The sequence below is a fragment of the Saccoglossus kowalevskii genome, chromosome 15 (genome assembly GCF_978046115.1).
Source record: "Saccoglossus kowalevskii chromosome 15, keSacKowa6.1, whole genome shotgun sequence".
NCBI classification, from domain to species: domain Eukaryota; kingdom Metazoa; phylum Hemichordata; class Enteropneusta; family Harrimaniidae; genus Saccoglossus; species Saccoglossus kowalevskii.
The window spans coordinates 2,880,340-2,900,382 of NC_140655.1; the positions used below are offsets into that span (position 1 = coordinate 2,880,340).

At 36.0% G+C, this 20,043-nt stretch overlaps 5 protein-coding genes across 5 annotated transcripts in view; 3 read left to right on the forward strand and 2 right to left on the reverse strand.

The window, feature by feature from the left end:
* Nucleotides 1-20,043, reverse strand: part of LOC100375206 (nucleoside hydrolase-like) — a 40,770-nt gene that overhangs the window by 16,560 nt on the left and 4,167 nt on the right. The gene's annotated exons all lie outside the window — the stretch shown is intronic.
* Nucleotides 5,824-7,671, forward strand: LOC146733862 (uncharacterized). Its single transcript, XM_085490783.1, has one exon. It carries the CDS (start codon nt 5,824-5,826, stop codon nt 7,669-7,671), a length of 1,848 nt encoding a protein of 615 aa, XP_085346909.1.
* LOC144344810 (uncharacterized) lies at nt 9,663-13,060 on the reverse strand. Its single transcript, XM_085490784.1, has 2 exons — nt 12,803-13,060; nt 9,663-12,111 (listed from the first exon to the last, which is right to left on the reverse strand). The coding sequence occupies exons 1-2, from the start codon at nt 13,058-13,060 to the stop codon at nt 9,916-9,918; spliced, it is 2,454 nt and encodes an 817-aa protein (XP_085346910.1). The 3' UTR covers nt 9,663-9,915.
* On the forward strand, nt 15,010-15,876 carry LOC146733863 (uncharacterized). The gene has a single exon (XM_085490785.1). It carries the CDS (start codon nt 15,010-15,012, stop codon nt 15,874-15,876), a length of 867 nt encoding a protein of 288 aa, XP_085346911.1.
* On the forward strand, nt 16,031-16,958 carry LOC146733864 (uncharacterized). Its single transcript, XM_085490786.1, has 2 exons — nt 16,031-16,195; nt 16,365-16,958. The coding sequence occupies exons 1-2, from the start codon at nt 16,031-16,033 to the stop codon at nt 16,956-16,958; spliced, it is 759 nt and encodes a 252-aa protein (XP_085346912.1).

Here is a 20,043-nt window from a genome sequence, read left to right on the forward strand (position 1 = left end):
CGTGTACCTGGTTATTGGGCATGGTTTACCTTGAGATTATCATGAAAGGCCTAGGGTTTGAACGATGTGACATGATGTTGGCGACCGTGAAAGGTGTTTAAATTTTTCCTCCACACTCAGTTTACCCACGGTTACTATTAGCCGTCGTTTATATTTCGGAAATTGCGAATCGCCAGTTTTTAGGGAAAAAATCATTGCAATCAGTGTTACAGATCGCATTTAAACATTGCGGTAATTCACTTCCACATTGCGTTAAAAAATCGTCGTCAATAATCAGAAAATTTCATCATTACGACACATCATTTTGATTAGTTAATGAAAGACATGACCTGTTAGGTCAAATGAAGTTGTTCCAAGTCAAATCGTGCTGAAAAACCTCATGGTGGAAAATTGCTTTGCGTCGAGAGTTTGCGTACGATCAAAAACATACCAAAACCAAGATAATGATAAATGCCTTCGTCCACTGTTTCCTCACAGACCCTACCCATTATTTCACCGTAAATTCAGACGGTATGTAATTCGTATTGTAATAAAATGTGTGTGTTTTTATGAACATGTTTGTCTCTTCATTGTGTCGTGGAAATCAATGACGCATTTTTTTCAAAAAGAAGTATTATTTTCCCGAGCCCGGCGTGGTGAACGAATAATTTTTTTGGATAATTTTTCGTTGTTAGCAAGATGGTTACAGTGTTAAACCCCCAAACAAAATCATCTTTTGTGAGTTGGTCCTCGAGTATAAGCTCATCCCTTACTTTTCCCTTACGTGTTCATGCCTCCGGGCTTATGATCAGGGAAGTACGGTATACTGTGAAGATTCAGATCAGTCCAGTGTGAGTGATGAGAGAACTAGTATATCGTCGACGATGCCCCTTGTTCGGATGATAGTTTTATTTCAAATTACACGGACAATTAAACAATCTGCTTGGTGTTCTTATGACAATTGTCCCATAATTTGCCGGTGCAGCCCCGTGAATACATGAACGAAAATGTTTCCAACACCACCTACTAACTCAAGATTGCATACTCATCCATACTTTGAATAATTTGCATGCCGCACAGTGTAGCCGCCAATTTAAAGGACTATGACAGTTGTCTGGTTTTGCGTTATACGTTTCTTGAATTGTATTTTTTACTATACCTAAGTGTTCCAAATATAGCGTAGTTAGTGTGAAATCACATTTAGTTAGGGGTGCTCCTATTGGCAGCTGTTCTAGAACTCGACAGTTTGTTTACAAGACTGGACGGCTGCATAGTAGTTTTATGGTTTCTCTTCGATTTAGACGGTTTATCACTTCGCTTATACAGCAAACGTGGAGATTTGAATCTTGTATTTACCTATCTGTTAGTGAACTGTTGGAAGGAATCGTTACGCAATAAACGTATAAAGTTGCACTGTTATCGCGGTCTGCTAGTTTGTTATTGTCGGCACTTCGTCGTCTGCACGCGATCTGACGAGAACTTGTACGTACAAATAGGACGATTTATTCCCGTAGGTTATATTTTTAGTATCGATTAGGAACTTATAAAACTCATGCGGAATTACTATAGGAAGCTAGTGTTTTCGTTTATCCTAGTACGATTTGCGACTACATTAAGATAAAACTACTTAGTGCAGATATTCTGAACGATAACCGGACAAGACGAGTACAGATATTCTGAACGATAACGGGACAACGAAATATATTCATTGTTTATTTTTTATGAACTCATTGTTGTATGTATTAGTGAAGTGAATACTGGTATACGGCACCTTCACGCGGCAATAATTTGCATCCAGTGAACGTCCGTAGCTGAAAAGTAGGGTTAGGGCTTTCTACACCGATAAGCGCTGAAGAAAGTATAGTTGCAAGCAGCGGGCAGTGGAGCTTTTGTACTAACCAGGATATGCTGTAATATATTTTAACAATCTTGTGAGTTCAACTAAGAACCGGATTGATAACTTTGAATTCTTATTCCGTATTCCATTGTAAGAAAAAAAAAAAAACGTTAAACCAACAAAATGAGTTTAGACGGGGCCTCACTCAATCAACCTGATGAAAAACGTATATCCACCAAGACAGAACAGTACACAGAAGAAGAGAAAAGGCAACTAAGGGCTTCTAGGTCAGCTTTCTGCGGTAAGATAACCGAAAAGATAAATCAAATTAAAGTCTTAATCAAGAAAAGAACTAATGCACTTGAAGTGAGAAAGAGATTACAGGAATGGGAATTGACTTATGAAAATCTCAGGCAAGCTGACGACAAGTACCAAGATATATTGGAACCAGAAGAACGTCACAAGGACTATGATGAGTGGATGTTACCACGGTTGGATGAATTTGACCGCTTCAGACAATACATTGGCACATGACTGCAAGAAAGTGAGGCTCATGGAATTTTCACAGATGAGGTAGATGTTAAACCATCTGACAGTGTTTCACAAGTGAGCAGCAGTGGTTACAAGAAAACACAAAAAACAATTTCTGGTAGTGGGATCTCATCCCATAGTTGTACAAGCAGTGTTAAGAGTAATGCATCTATAGTTAGTGCTATGGCTAAAAAGGCTGAACTCGTGGCTCGTGCTGCTGTACTGAAAGAACGTCAGTTATTGGAAGAGCAGGAAATGCAGTTACGAAAGAAAAGAGATATGTTGGAGCTTGAAACAGAGATTGCTGCACAAAATGCAAAAATTGAAGTGTACCAACAGTATGAAGATGGTGGTGAAGACGATGGTGGTCATCCATTACTGCAACCACACAACAATCGGACTCAACAAAATCACAATTCAGAGCTAACCAACATTGGCAGTAATATAGGATCCAGTAGCAGTGTTAGTCATGGTTCATCTGAGCAAGACTTCTCAGCCATAATACAACAACAAAACAAGATGACTAAGTTGCTTATAGATCACAACAAGCGTGCTAGTCTTCCACCACAACAAATACCGACATTCCGCGGTGATTCATTGAAATTCAAGCAATTTTTACGTGCATTTAAGCATGGAATAGAAGCAAAAACAGATGACCCTGAAGATAGACTTTATTATTTAGAACAATATACTGAAAATGAGCCAAAGGAAATTGTAAGTAGCTGTATCCACATGGACCCTGCAGAAGGTTGTATCAAGGCCAGATCAAAGAAAGCTTAGAAAGAACTCCCATGTGCTGAGAGTATTGGAGACACATTAAATATAATTCGAAATTACTTAGCTGAAAACTAATTAATATGCAAATCAGAAAATTAATATGACCAGATTTGAGTGTAAAACTAATGAGGTCTGCACAATGTAACAGAAAATCTATGTCTCCAAGTTTAATTGAAATGTGATTAGAACCAAAAAATTATGAATTAATATGCTTATTAGGGAATTAATATGAACAGATTTTTACCCCAAACTAATTAGGTTTGTACATTGTCCTAGAGCATCTTTGTACTAAGTTTCATTAAAATGGAAATTAGTACTTTAGATATCAGTGTGAAAGCTTAAAATTGGTTAATTACGCAAATTGGGTAATTAATATGTACAGATTTTAACCCACAATTATCCAGGTCTGTCTATTGTCCTACAGCATCCATGTATAAACATTCATTGATATGTGATGATTAGTACCTGAGATATCAGTGTGAAAGTTGGAAATTGGTTAATTATGCAAATTAGTTAATTAATATGCACAAATATTTACCAAAAACTAATTGGGTCTCTGCATAATTCTAGATTCATTGAAATGTGATGATTAGTACTTTAGATATCAGTAGAAAAGCTGAAAATTAATTATGCAAATTAGGTAATTAATATGCACAATTATTTACCCTGAAACTAATCAGGTCTCTGCATAGTCCTAAAGGATCTTTGTACTAAGTTTCATTGAAATGGAATAATTAGTACTTTAGATATCAGTGTGAAAGCTTAAAATTGGTTAATTATGCAAATTAGGTAATTAATATGTACAGATTTTAACCCACATTTATCCAGGTCTGTCTATTGTCCTACAGCATCCATGTACATTCATTGATATGTGATGTTTAGTACCTGAGATATCAGTGTGAAAGTTGGTTAATTATGCAAATTAGGTGATTAATAGTCACAAATATTTACCGGAAATTAATTGGGTTTGCATAATTCTAGATTCATTGAAATGTGATGATTAGTACTTTAGATATCAGTAGAAAAGCTGAAAATTAATTATGCAAATTAGTTAATTAATATGCACAATTATTTGCCCTAAAACTAATCAGGTCTTTGCATAGTTCTAAAGGATCTATGTACCAAGTTTTATTGAAATGTGATGATTAGTACTTGAGATACCTGTGGAAAAGCTGAAAATTAATTAATTATGCAAATTGGGTGATTAATATGCACAAATATTTATCGGAAACAATCAATCTCTGCATAGTCCTTGAGTATGTAAGTACCAAGTTTCATTGAAATGTAATGCTCACTACTTATATCAAATGCTGAAAATTAATTAATTATGCAAATTAGGTAATTAATATGTACTGATATTACCATAAAAACTATCAGGTCTGTGCAGTGTCATATGACATCTATGTACCAAGTTTCATTGAAATGTGATGATTAGTACTTATATCAAATGCTGAAAAATAATTAATTATGCAAATTAGGTAATTAATATGTACTGATATTACCATAAAAACTATCAGGTCTGTGCAGTGTCATATGACATCTATGTACCAAGTTTCATTGAAATGTGATGATTAGTACTTGAGCTATCAGTGGAAAAACCGAAAATTGACTAATCATTATGCAAATTAGGTAATTAGTATCCACAGATTATTACCAAAAACTAATCAAAACCTAGCATTAGTTTAGAGCATGTATGTACAAAGTTTCATCAAAATCCAATGAGTGGTTGTTTAGATATCAGTGGAACAATCATGGAACAGCTAAAAATCAGCTAATTATCATGCAAACTAGGTAATTAATATGCACGCATTTTTACCAAAAACTAATCAAATTTTCGCATATGTTCAGAGCATCTATGTACCAAGTTTCATCAAAATCCAATGAGTGGTTCTTTAGATATCAGTGGAACAGTCATAGAACAGCTAAAAATCAGCTAATTATCATGCAAATTAGGTAATTAACGAGCATGGATTTTTACCAAAACCTAATCAAATCTGCGCATTGGCCCAGAGCATCTATGCACCAAGTTTCATCAAAAACCAATGTATGGTTCTTGAGATAGCAGTGGAACAGTCGGACACACATACACACATACACACATACACACACACACACACACACATACACCCACACACACATACACACACACACAGACACACTAACTGCAAAGACTCCCATTATGTGCTTCGCACATGGGAGTCAAAAACTGCTTGATGAGAAGTATGGCAATCCACATGTAGTAGCCAGAGCATATACTACACAAGCGGAGCAATGGCCTGATGTGAAGTCGGAAGACAAGACTGGTCTTAATAACTTCGCACTTTTCTTAACAAAATGCGATAATGCTATGAAGGGTGAAGCACACTTGAAAGAACTCGATCATCACAGAAACCTGCAGATGTTGGTCAGCAAATTACCATACAAAATGTGAGAGGGCTGGGGAAGAAAATCATATGATATTCTGCAACATGGACCAATTCAGTTCAGAGATTTGGTGGAGTATGTCAACCAAGAAGCTAAAATCATGACGAATGTCATATTTGGTGAGCTAAATAGTACACAGACAAAGGAGAAGGATAAGAAGTATAATTGGAGATCTAATGATCAAAGAAAGAAACATTCAGCATTTGCAGAAGTACTGAACAGAAAGTCAATGACACATGCCTGTGCTGTGCAGAGAAGACACACAACATACTACAATGAAGGTATTTGTAAATAAAGCCTACAAAGACAAAATGCAGTTGGTTAAGGCTAAAGGGTTGTGTTTTGGATGTCTGAAGAACTCCAAACATCTTGTGAAGGACTGCACTAGAAAGTTGACATGTGAAATATGCAAGTTGAAGCATCCTACAGTACTGCACTACGAGAAAAGAGACAAACCTGAAGAAAAGAGCTTATCTACCTCAGTTGGATGTATTGATGTTGATTGTCAAGCAGTGAAGTCTAAAAGATATATGGGAAAACCAGTGATCATACCAGTAGGCCTGAGGTGTAAATCCACAGGAACATACATACAGACGTATGCTTTTATGGACAATGCTAGTGATGCTGTGTTTTGTACTAATGCGATTAGACGACAACTGAATGTTGGTGGTCAGAGGACCAAACTTACTTTGCGAACCATATCTGGAAGCAAAGTGTCAGAAAGTTACATAGTTAAAGGCCTTGAAGTCATGGACTTGAAAGGAAAACATATCATCCAACTACCTGCTACTTACACACAGGACGAAATACCAGTGTCAAAGGACGACATCCTGAAGCAAGAGGACATTTCAGGTTGGTCTCACCTGAAGGACGTACACCTTGACAGTATTGATGCAGACATAGGCCTCTTAATTGGTAATAATGTACCAGAGGCTTTTGAGCCATGGGATGTGATCAATAGCAAAGGCGATGAACCCTATGCCATTCGTACCTTGCTGGGATGGGCTGTAAATGGTTCCCTTATGGGGGCTGGAGAAGAAATAGATGGTTATGTCTCAGAAGCATCAGTTGGTCGAATTCAAATAGGGCCACCAATGGAACAACAATTAGCAGATTTCTTCAATCACGAATTTAGTGAAAGAACAGTTGACGACAAACCTGAGAATTCTATTGAAGACAAGAAGTTTATAGCCATTATGGAAGCAGAAACAAAGCTCGTCAATGGTCACTATCAAGTGCCATTACCATTTCGTGACCATCATGTGGTTATGCCAAATAATAGATCTGTAGCTGAGCAGCGATTAAAACAACTCAAAAGAAGATTGGAAAACGATACCAAATATCGCAGTGAATATTCACAGTTCATGGAGGGTGTTATCGCTAAAGGGTTTGCTGAGAAGGTACCGGACCAGGAATTATGGGGTGAAGAAGGAAGATTGTGGTATCTTCCACACCATGCTGTCCGTCATCCTCAGAAACAGAAATTAAGAGTTGTATTTGATTGTGGAGCAGAGTTTCGGGGCACATCATTAAATAAGATGCTGTTGCAAGGACCTGACCTAACAAATTCTTTGCTAGGAGTACTTTCAAGGTTCCGACTGGAGCCCATAGCATTGATGTCAGACATAGAGGCCATGTTTTCCCAAGTTGCAGTACCTAAAGAAAACATGGATTTTCAACGCTACCTATGGTGGCCAGAGGGTGACACTACTAAACCAATGGCTGAGTATAGAATGAAAGTCCACATATCTGGTGCAACATCTTCACCGAGCTGTGCTAATCATGCATTGAAGAGAACAGCAGCAGATAATACAGATACTGACAGCAATATAGTCACTAAGACGATAAACAACAACTTCTATGTTGATGATTTACTCAAATCAGTTGCAACCATAAATGAAGGAAAGATACTAGCTGCTAAACTGATAGACACCTGTAATAAAGGAGGGTTTAGGCTAACTAAATGGATTAGTAATCAGCGACAGTTGTTGGAATCAATACCTGAAAGTGAAAGAGCACTGGAAGTGAAAGATATAGATTTAGAAAGTGACAACTTGCCGACTGAAAGAGCATTAGGCATGAAATCACTACGGGGCATAACAAAGACTAAGTGGGACTTTTAACCTTTGACCGCGAGACTTTAGAGTGCGCGTTCAAAGCGCGTTTCGCGCGCAATCAGTAGTGTATGTGGCATGTACGCGCAACTGCTTCAATATGGCATTCTTGGCGGCGTCGCAGAAAGTGGTGGCATTTTTAAGAAGTACCAAGCATAGGTATTCGAAAAATGGCGACAGAACTGCCTGTCAGTATCTTGACGAAATGACGAAGTTGTCTGATGCATTGGTCTTAAAATACAGCAACAGTTCTTGGAAGCGCCCACGATACCAACTTATTCAAGCAAAACGTTTGTATGATTCAGAGATCCAGCACTGGAAAACGTGCATCGAAAGGCGTTTAAGTATCCGTACTTCAAGCTGTAATCCATTTAGAGGTTTCTTCCAGCGAGATGTCCCTGTCGATTTGTTTAATCTAGTTATCAAAGAACTCATTATATTTCCTTTGTACGGCGTGGCAGAAGATCGGGTGCGCGGCAAGGTCGTTTATACTATTACCTACTACATGTATGAAAAGATAAACGTGATGCTCAAGTATGCTGGTCTACAAATTGCCACCAAGACATACAAAAATGGATGGACCTCAAAGATAATGATAAACAAGGACAAACCTTTTGTTATTACATACTCTCAACGAAGTGAAAAAATGACAATTTCATTTCATTATAGAGTCTATAATGAACACGGATTTCCGCAACATGTCTAGAAACTAACATTGATACATTACTGCTAAACAACGTCATTCTGTATGTTTAACAGAATAAAGTATGGAACTGTTTATAATTAACAAATTTTGTTTTGTTTTTTCCTGAGGACCATCCATTTGAGGTCAGAGGGTGTTCCCCCTCCACCCCACCTGATAGGAGGGCACCTCAAATTCCTAGCAAAATAGGTATTTTGGCTTAAGTTGGTTAAAACATGTCTCCGAATTTTTTTAAAAATAGCCACGTCCAAGTATATCTATGCTATGGAAGTTATTGAGTTATCAACTTTACAAAAGGATGTAAATACCCACAATGCTTGCTGGACATATCACCACTACTATTATAATTACAAGTAGGGGGTAGTATTATTGTTTAAAAAGACTATGATTCATCCATAATGTTATAAATTTATCAACTTAACAAATAAATGTAAAGTACCCACAATGATTGCTGGTACATAATTACAAGATTGTGAACAACTTTTAGACCTTGTTCTTGAGTGTGGTTAATAAATATAAACCAAGGTTTGGTAAACAGGTGCAAAATCAAAAATGAAATAGTTAGCATGTGTACAGCAAGGCTTACGAGGTTAAAGCAAGTGACATGCAGGTGTTTGGGTGGTTTCTAATTCATTCAGAAATTCATTATGCTCCCTTCATTAACCCTTTCACTATCGTCATTTTACAACCACAATCTGCGCTGTAGGGAAATTTGGATACCACATTTCCTCCACTAGAAGCACACCTCCAATAGAAGTGCATATATGTTTAGTAGGATTATAATAATAATGTTGTTCATTTTCACTTCAGTTAAGAGAATGTAAATGACAACACTAGTAATTACATGTACACCTGCTTTATTTCTAATACGGTACTCCAATATGGTGATAGATCTAATTTGGTGTTAGGACAGGCAAATGTACGACATGTGACCGATAATGAAACAAAGTTTGATGCATGCGTGGTAAATTAATTTTTGGAAAATTGTAACTGATACAATACAAATCAAGCACAATTTAAAAATTTAAAAGTGTTTATTTATCACCAGTATTCAAAAATGCAACTTACAATAAAAAATCATTGACATTATCATAATTCAAAACTGATAAAAAAGTTTATTTTATGTGAATATACAAATTTCATCAGTATTATGTAAAAATACTATACACCTATTTTTAAACATGCAATTTTTTTTTAAACAAGTAAATTTCAATGTTCAATTCATTGTACAATTCTAACATTTTTGAATTCTAAAATCATTTTCAAAGTTATTTTAAAAACAGAATTTCAGCAGAAATACAAAATTCATTGTTAAAAACAATTTTAGCTGTGGAAGTTAATTATTATGGCTTGACAAAGATACTTTTCGTAGTCTGAACAAGTACTGATCTACTCAAACTGAAGTATAATAACCGTATTTGTTCTATTAGAAAAGCATTGTATACAGATTTATTAAAATCTCTAGCATTTTGACCATAGAAACGCCTGTTATTTATGTTAGAGCATGCGCTACTAATAGAGCAAATACAGTAATTAAATTAAAATATTTTTCAGTTTCTCATGGTTTCGAGAAGTTTCTTGATTTTGTTTGTATACATTCCAAGCTCAAATGACCTTTCAACTTCCTCATGAAGACTATTGCTACAAAAACAACATTTTTGTTCATTTATGCCCTTGTTTAGACCACATACACATTTACCCACATTGTGGATTATAGAAGCAGGCAAAAGTTTAATTTCTTCAGATTCAACATGTCTGTAAGTGTCAAGATTTGGATTTTGTTGCCTTAAATGTACAATATCAATAAATTCATGTTCAAACACCTTGTCCCATTTGTTTTGTGTTGTGGTAAACTTGGAGTATCCCTGCAGTTTCAAGTGTTTAGCTTCTCTACCCTGAGTGGTGTTTAGACCCAGGCCCACTCCAAACTCATCATAAATTATTCTCATGTGATATGGTAAAACATAAGCCACTGTCCATTCACATAATCCAACTTTCAAAAATAATGCACATCCATTGAAGTACATGGTGCAATATTTCTGTAGGTCATCAATATCATCAACTATGATCTCAAATTTTGATGACAAAGCACTAATATGTCGTAAACAAACTCCCAAACAGCTGAAAACATGCAGTTTAAGGGTGTTCAAATGAGAATCTTTTTCTGATTGCAGTGCTAGAATAATCTCCATGAAATTCAAGGCAAATTTTTGAGAATCTTCACCAGTAAATCTCATGTCTAATGCAATTCCCTTCTTTCTTTTTTCTGAAAACCACTTTCTGATTCTCAAAGCAACTTTTCCAGCTCTTGCTTGGGTTTTAATAGCTTGGTAATATTTCATAAAAACGCAATCTAGTGGCAAATCAGCAATTGTTAATGCTTTATCCAATATTTTATTATCAGTTTTTGCCATGGCTTCCTGAAACAAGTACTTATTAAAGTGTTGCCAAGAGTTATTTTTTACATGCAAAGGGTCAAGTCTACCTTTGTCTATGAACTCCCCTAACAAAGGTACATGTTCCTGCCTTGATTTCAGACTGGCTATATATTTTGTAATTTTGGTGCGATCAAAAACTTTCTGTTTATATATCTCAATTTTCTTGGCAGCCATTACCCTTTCACTATATTTCCATGGTTGCCATTTATTATATTTTGCATCTGTACCAATACTACCTCCAATGTATCCAATTTCATCCTTTCTAACATTTGCATAACTTGAAGGATACATTGCAGCATTGTTTAATTCGCCGCATGCAGTGGCAAACCATTTTTGATCACATGGTAACAAACCAATACTAAATGAGCATGAAATTCCATCAATTTCAAAAACTTTCTTTTCCACATCACATATGTCTTTTTTTAATGTTTTAGTATATTCTAGTAAAGTAGGGTGACCTTCTTTACATTCTGCACCAACAAGAAGGAAATTGTGGTCGCAACTAGCAACGCGATGTCCAGAATTCAAAATTGAGACCAAAAAAGATGTTGATTGTCCGTACTTGCCAAATGGTGCTCCATCAGCACCAACTGCAAACTGAAAATTACCTTTTTTTTTATCAAACCAATTTAAATTAAATCCATCTAGTGAGCTTTCAAGAGTTAGATACAGTTTACCAAGTGCGACTAAAAGATCCTCCAAGTTTCTTTTCTTACCCTTTATCCCACTGCCAATATCCACAGTATGTGGTTTAACTACTGACTTCATATAGGATACTACAGATCTGTATGGTAGTATTGGTATACTTGCTATCATAGTCATAGGATTAGAATACCTCAGTGACCTAATATAAGATAACTGATTCTTGCGTACGCTGTTATATTTTCGTTTTGATATCAGTCCACCCTGATAGAGCGTGGCTAAACTATAAACTGACCTTGTTAGTGTTTTTTCTAACTCTATTTCATGTCTGGTGTTCATGCAACTGATGGGGGATGTGATTTTGGGTAAAACCTTTTTCATAACAGTTGGGGACTTTGAAAAATAACCTGGCATAATTTCTGTAGGGCATTTATTGACAAAGGTGGTCCATAAACCATCAATAACTGGTTTGGGAACACAATCACTGTCCTGGTCATCATTTCCATGAACACCTTTTAGTATATCACATGTCTGTTTTCGACGCCTTAGTTCCTGCTTACGAGATAGGAGCAAGTGGTCACTGTTGTGTTCATCACAAATACTTGGCTTTAAGCATGTACTACTTTGAACATTCAATTTTGTACACGTGTTTCTTAATTCTTCACACTGAAAATAAAAAAAAGTGTGGTTCAGCATAATTACTTATGTTACCATAGTTATTAAAGAAACTGCATAACACCAATCACAACATATGCAAACACGTCAATATTGTGTATGTGCTAATATGATCACTGTCAGTTTACTCATAAAGATAAATATTAATTCCTAAATGTATGTCACTACAAAGAGAGAAAGTTAAACCGTAGCTTACAAACTGCCAAGGGAATTCCATACAAATAAACATCAAGTGCAATCCTTGGGATTAAAATATTGCCATTTAAACTGTTGATTAGCTAAATAGGAGTACTAATAATAGATGAGTTTCAAAAACTTGCTTCATATTTTCTATAACAAAATTACTTATCCAATGCGACTGCACAATTTTTTTTTTCAAATTCACTGCTATATATTACAATGACCAATTCATAAAATGATGGATTACCTTTGCAGTGAAATGGCACATTTGACTGTAATAGACACATTTGAATAACCGTAATACATTTTTAAATAAATAGCCAAATTTTCCAAAACAAAAAATACCAGCTGTGTACAAAAACATTTTTAAACCCAAAGGAAACACTAACAGTATGACAACTATAATTTAAATTATGGTGTAATTTAGCATACAGCTGGTTAATACTAGGACACATGAACTACAAAATGCAATATGCTCAAATATAGTTTAAAATGAACATACCTTTTTATTGCGTCTTTTTATTTTCTTTTCCAAAGACAGTTTTCTTCTCTGTGCTTCAGCAGCATCAGTTCTAAGAGATGTTATGGATCTATCAGCAATTTCCTTTTCATGTTTCAAACGCTTTGATTTCTCAGAACACTCATCCAATTGTTTCTGTAGCTCATGAACACTCGCATTGCCAGAGATCTGCATCTCGGTGAATAACAGTTTCCTTGCAGCCCACTTACCAATGTTGAACCTGTTATTCTTTTTTGGCATAGCTGTTATCAAATAACACAATTTTGAAATACATGTAGTTCGAAACATTTTAATATTATTTAATTAATTCATTATAGAATCAATAATTTTTCATTTTTTCACTTCGCTGAGAGTAGGTAATAACAAAAGGGTTTGTCCTAATTGTGTATCATTATCTTTGAGGTCCATCCATTTTTGTATGTTTTGGTGGCAATTTGTAGACCAGCATACTTGAACATCAGGTTTATCTTTTCATCAGAAAAGAAATATAATGAGTTCTTTGATAACTAGATTGAACAAATCGGCAGGGACATTTCACCGCCACTTTCTGTGATGTCATTATAGTCAGCTCAACTGACAGACTTCAAAGTCCAAAATGTTTATGTTCGTCATTTCAATATATGGTATGCACTTCAAATACATGTCATTCAGTTGACAAATAACATGTAGAGGTATGGCTTCTGTACAGTAACTGAAAAAGAAGAAACAATGTTTAAAGTATTAAAATATTGAAGATACCATATGGCAGTCTTAATATGATTGAATCACATAAATCATAACTCAGTGCACAAATGTAAACAGAACGCTATACTGTTAATATTGCTGCGCGCCCTGTTTGAATTCTTTGTAAATAAATAACATTTCAGTACGCATTGACGTACTCAAACACGGCACTGGGCTGATTGTCCGTCTTTAAAATAAAATAATTTTTTGTGAGGAGTTTATTAAAATATTTGGATAGGAAAATACCACATGTTTTAGTTTATCTAAACGGATAAAAAATAAACACTTGCAAAACAACAGACATTTTAAATCAGTCACAAAAGTAGACGTGGTCTCAGCGCGCGGACCCAGTTCTTTTATTTCCACGCATAATCGCGAATCCAGGCATTCAAAAACGAATTAGACTTTACAATATCATTTGTTTTCCTATTTTCAGACATTTAAACTAGAACAAAAGGTGCGAAACCTAACCCATTCACACATATACATGTTTACGAACACTGGTGCAGCGAGTGTGCGTATGTAACGTCCGTTGTACACGTTGACTGACCACCGGGATCCGCAAAATGAAACATAACACCCGTCCCCGGCATCCGTCTAACTTTTTCAAAAGGCGGCCATTTAGCTCAGTACTGCACAAACAACACCGTTGTTTACTTGAATACAAACGTATCGTTTCGGTTTGTGGTTTAAAAATCATAATTGTAAATTATATGATCAAAACTGATGGTGGGTGAAAATGAATTTGTCGCTACATCGAATAAATTTATCAAAAAATACTCACCAACATAGGAAAATGCATTCACCGTTGCATTGTCTCTGCTCACACCTTTCCACAAAGGTATGTCCTTGTTACCAAAGGATGTTATACAGTCTCATAACCAATTTCGAAAATAAATTATCATAGTGAAATTTGGGATTTATCCAATACCCAAATCAATCGACGAGTCTGGTACCATGCGCGCTGACAATGCGCGTGCACGTACAATTCTCGCAAAATATCGTTAAAATCTCGCGGTATATACACGTCCGCCCCCAGCGGCCTTATATCCCGTTGTGAATGGAATGTTGAAGCTGATACCTTTGGTTTCCAGAATAAATACAAGGAAAAACCTGCAACAAGGTGAGGGATATTAAGTCTTGTAAGCTCGATTTATGACCCCTTGGGTTTGGCTGCACCTGCTGTTTTGAGACCCAAAATAATACTGCAAGATTTGTGTAGACAGAAGCTTGGATGGGATGAAGAGATTCCTGATAAACATCAAAAGCGTTGGCAAGAATGGCTGTACAACTTGCCCAAATTAGGAGAACATTTTGAAGTCAGGAGATGTATTAAGCCAAATGACTTTGGCACACCAGTAGAAACGCAATTGCATCATTTTTCCGATGCGAGTAATTTAGGCTATAGTGCTGTGTCCTATATGAGGATGATAAATGAAGAAGGCCAAATACATTGTTCTTTCATCATGGGTAAATCAAGAGTGACACCCCTCAAGCAAGTCACTATACCACGTTTGGAGTTGTCAGCCGCCACAGTTGCTGTTCGTATGGATAAGCTGATCAAGAAGGAATTGGACATCCAATTTGACTCGACACACTATTGGACTGATAGCATGACTGTGTTGAGGTATATCAAGAATGAGACTGCAAGGTTTCATACCTTCATAGCCAATAGAGTAGCTGTGATTCATGAAGCATCCAATCCAGACCAATGGTCCTATGTCAACACTAGTCATAATCCAGCAGATGATGGTTCCAGGGGGCAGTCAATTCAGGTGTTTCTGAAAAGCCAGAGATGGAGTACCGGACCTGAATTAGTTTGGGAAACACAAGACCAGTGGCCTGTTAGATCTTGCGATATGCAACTGAAAGATGGAGATCTGGAGGTCAAAAAACATGTGATTGTGAATGCAGTATCTACCAATGACTCAGAGAAGCTAATTAATGAGTTGTTTGAGCGGTATTCAAGTTGGTACAAACTAAAGCGAGCAGTATCATGGATCTTGAAGATAAAGAAGGCGTTGTTGAAACATTGCAGGAACGAGCAAGATAACTTTTCAACGGGTATCACTGTTCAAGATCTTCAAGAAGCTGAACATGTGATTATTAACTGTGTTCAACAAGAAGCATTTGGTGAAGAAATACATAGTGTGAGAAGTGCAAAAAAAATGGTAAAGCGAAGTAGCCACATTATACAAGCTAGATCCAGTGTTTGGAGAGGATGGTTTGTTGCGGGTCGGGGGAAGACTATGTCAAGCGAAGATGGCAGAAGAATCAAAGCATCAACTAATTCTGCCGAAGGGAGTACATGTGTCGATGCTTATACTTCGTGAAATTCATGAATCAGGTGGACACTTCGGAAGAGGATATATATTGTCCAAGTTGAGAGAGAAATATTGGATTCCAAATGCCAATTCAGCAACAAGAAAGTTGATTCATAATTGTGTGACATGCAGACGGTATAGAGCCAGAATTGGTGAACAAAAAATGGCTGACTTGCCATCAGACAGACTGGAGGCGAATGACCCACCATTCACCCGTGTAGGTTTGGACTACTTTGGGCCAATTGAAGTGAAACAGAAACATGGTATCGTGAAAAGATATGGAGCTGTTTTTACCTGTGAGGGCAGTACATATAGAGAAAGCAGAATCGTTGAGCACTGATTCATTCATCAATGCATTACGAAGATTTATTGCAAGGCGAGGTGCTGTGAAACTAATTAGGTCAGATAATGGTAGCAACTTTGTGGGAGCACAATGAGAGCTGAAAGAAGAATTGCAGAATTGGAACCAGTCGAAAATTAATGGGTTCTTACTACAGAAGGGAATAGACTGGAGATTCAATCCTCCCTCCGGTTCTCACTTTGGTGGGGTTTGGGAGAGACAGATTCGCACAATCAGACAAATCTTGCAAGAAATTACAAAACAGCAACAATTAGATGACGATGGTCTGCAGACATTCTTCTGTGAAGTTGAGCAGATAATAAACAGTAGGCCAATCACAAAGCCTTCTGAAGATGCTGGAGATTTGGAAGCGTTAACACCTAACATGCTGCTCACAATGAAGTCCACGGCTTTAGCTCCTTGCCTGACTGGAAAGCATGATATGTATGCTAGACGTAGATGGCGGCAAATCCAATACATGTCAGACTTGTTTTGGCATCGCTGGGTAAGGGAGTATTTGCCTTCCCTACAAGAACGACAGAAGTGGCTGAAAACCCATCCGAACTTGAAGGTAGAGGATGTGGTGCTAATCAAAGATATGAACACTCCAAGATGTGTGTGGCCTATGGCCAGAATTGTTGAAGTAATGCCTGACCATAAGGGAGTGGTGCGGCGAGTGTTGGTCAAGACTAACCATAATGTCTTGGAACGGCCATACAACAAACTCTGCATGTTATTGGAGGCAGAGTAAATAACATTGATCTCAAACAGTGAAAGTTAATTCACTGTGTTCAGCGTTGGTTGGTATTGACATTGTCTAGGAGTCCTATGAAGAGGACCTACATATTAGATGGCATATTTGGTGAAGTCTGGAGAGATCCAGTGTGATGAAAAGAAGATTACAATCAATAAGAAGATTTGATGTTGTTTTTATTATAATTGTTCAAATTAATTAAGTAGATTTTTCGAATTGTTGTTTTATGTACTTTATCGAATTGCTTTGTTGGTATATACCTTATTGAATAGCCACTTGATGTGTACTTTATCAAACTTTATTTGAAATGCGTCTTTAGACCTTTAGAGTGATTTATTGGCGTCTTAATGTATAAGTATGTAGAAATTGTTATATGCATTATACATATTACCAATTTAGGGGCTGGTGTGTAGCCGCCAATTTAAAGGACTATGACAGTTGTCTGGTTTTGCGTTATACGTTTCTTGAATTGTATTTTTTACTATACCTAAGTGTTCCAAATATAGCGTAGTTAGTGTGAAATCACATTTAGTTAGGGGTGCTCCTATTGGCAGCTGTTCTAGAACTCAACAGTTTGTTTACAAGACTGGACGGCTGCATAGTAGTTTTATGGTTTCTCTTCGATTTAGACAGTTTATCACTTCGCTTATACAGCAAACGTGGAGATTTGAATCTTGTATTTACCTACCTGTTAGTGAACTGTTGGAAGGAATCGTTACGCAATAAACGTATAAAGTTGCACTGTTATCACGGTCTGCTAGTTTGTTATTGTCGGCACTTCGTCGTCTGCACGCGATCTGACGAGAACTTGTACGTACAAATAGGACGATTTATTCCGGTAGGTTATATTTTTAGTATCGATTAGGAACTTATAAAACTCATGCGGAATTACTATAGGAAGCTAGTGTTTTCGTTTATCCTAGTACGATTTGCGACTACACACAGTGCAGTACTGGAAACAGCATTTATTAGACAGTTGGACAAAAAACAAAACAAAATGCCTGTCTCGATCGATCATTAACGTAAAAGTCGAAACAACCTAGACTAGAAGTCAGTTCACCAGTTCGGCCAACTATGGTACATTTAATCAGACACCGGTACATTTAATCAGACACTATTTCGTCATCATGCTTTTCTTACCTTACCTTTATAATCAATATACTTAACTTGATAAATACAAACACCAAAATAGGCTCTATTTAGTTCCCCTTTAAATCCAAAGCAGTAAACCCGTGTATTAAAGTTTTACCAATAGTCATTAGACCTTGCTTGCTTTTATGTATAAAGCAAATTGTGAGCAATAAAAAATGTTATTATATAACACTACATGTATATATGCACTCTAGATGTATATTTTTGCATTTACACTGAGCCCCATATTGTTTCATACACATGATTTGTGAATCAATCCGCAAATTACCTGACCATTCAGTTGAACGTACTTCTACATTGCAATTAGTAGAGACATATCACAATAAAAAAAAATCAACACCAATGACAAAAGTCATTCAACTAATTTTCGGACCAATTTGCAAATCAGGTGCACAAAACAATGTGGGACACACACATCTTTCAAGGTGACGTCATAATATTATGACATCACTCTAGTTGTGCAGACCCCCCCCCCCTCCAAAAAAATCATTGACTCCTTCCAACTGCACTGCTCTTCGCAACATACCATCCCAATTCACCAATTTCTTTTTTATAATTAGAAGACCCAAGTAGGCCACTTGCAAGTCAAACTGTTTTTTTCCCTGAGGGGTTCTGTTTTTGTGAATAATAATAATAACTTTATTGTCAACCTATCTCCATTGAGATCTGGACTAGCATACAATAAAGATTAAAAGATACAGAAAATATAAATTTAAAATACAACAACAATAAATAAAAGTAAAACCGAATAAGAAAAAATAACTGTTAAAAAAAAGTCTTTGACAAAGTAGTAAATAAATAGTTTACATATAAATGTAAGAATGCATTATATTTTCAGGGCAGCTGGCAATCTCTATATATTTTCTTTTCTCATAAGAAAGCATTTGTGAATGTATTTTGATATTTTGAGAATCAGTTTTTCATCTTTGTTATTTAGAAGAGTTTCTAATTTCTCTCTATTGGTATTGTTTTTAGGCTGTATGTTTAATTTTTTGAATATATCGTTTCTTTCATTTATGTATAATTTACAATTTAGAAGAAAGTGTATTTCATCCTCTACTTCATTAGTTTTACAAATGGGACATTTTCTATTGGATATATCTATGTTGCTGTGTCTTCCTGTTTCTATCTGTAAAACGTGCGCACTGATTCTTAATTTTGTCATTGTAGCTCTATGTGATGGGTTTTTAACAACTTCTAAATATTTTTCAAAAATATTATCAGTTTTTAGTAGCCTGTATGTACGGAGTTTGTTTTTATGATTTTTTCCTTTATTGTCATCATGCATTTCATTTTTAGCAAGTTCAGTGTACATACTTTTTAATTTGTCAGACACTGTGTTTATGATATTGTCACCATTGGCATCTACATCAAGTAGATTGAAAATGTTTTTAACGCCGGTGACCCAATTTTGGGTATTCTGACTATCTAAATGGTTTCCAAGACTGAATGCTTCTGCCACCAGTGTGTTATGGGGCATTTTATTTATTTTAAGCCAATATTTTAGCATTTGCTTTATGCTAGAGAGAATCAGAGGGTATCTGCCCAATTCTAGCATGCATGCCAAGTTTGTTGCTTTGCAGTTTACCTTCAATAAGAATTTACAAAACTTCACATGAAGTTTCTCCATTGGAGAAGAGGTGTCTAACATAAATTTCTTTGAATTGATGAAGTTGGATGTCCATATCTCACTGCAATACAAAAGAATGGGTTTGATGATTGAATCAAACATTTTCAAATATATTTTTATAGGGAAATTGTTTTCAGAAATCAGTAATTGTTTAATTTTGAAACTTGCTTTCATATCCCTGTTTTTTAAATCTATTTGTGCCATGTCAAGTTTTCCAGTTGAATGTAGTTTAATTCCAAGATAAGTATAATTTGATACTATTTCTAGTTTCTGGTTTTTTACATGAAATTTAATTTTTTT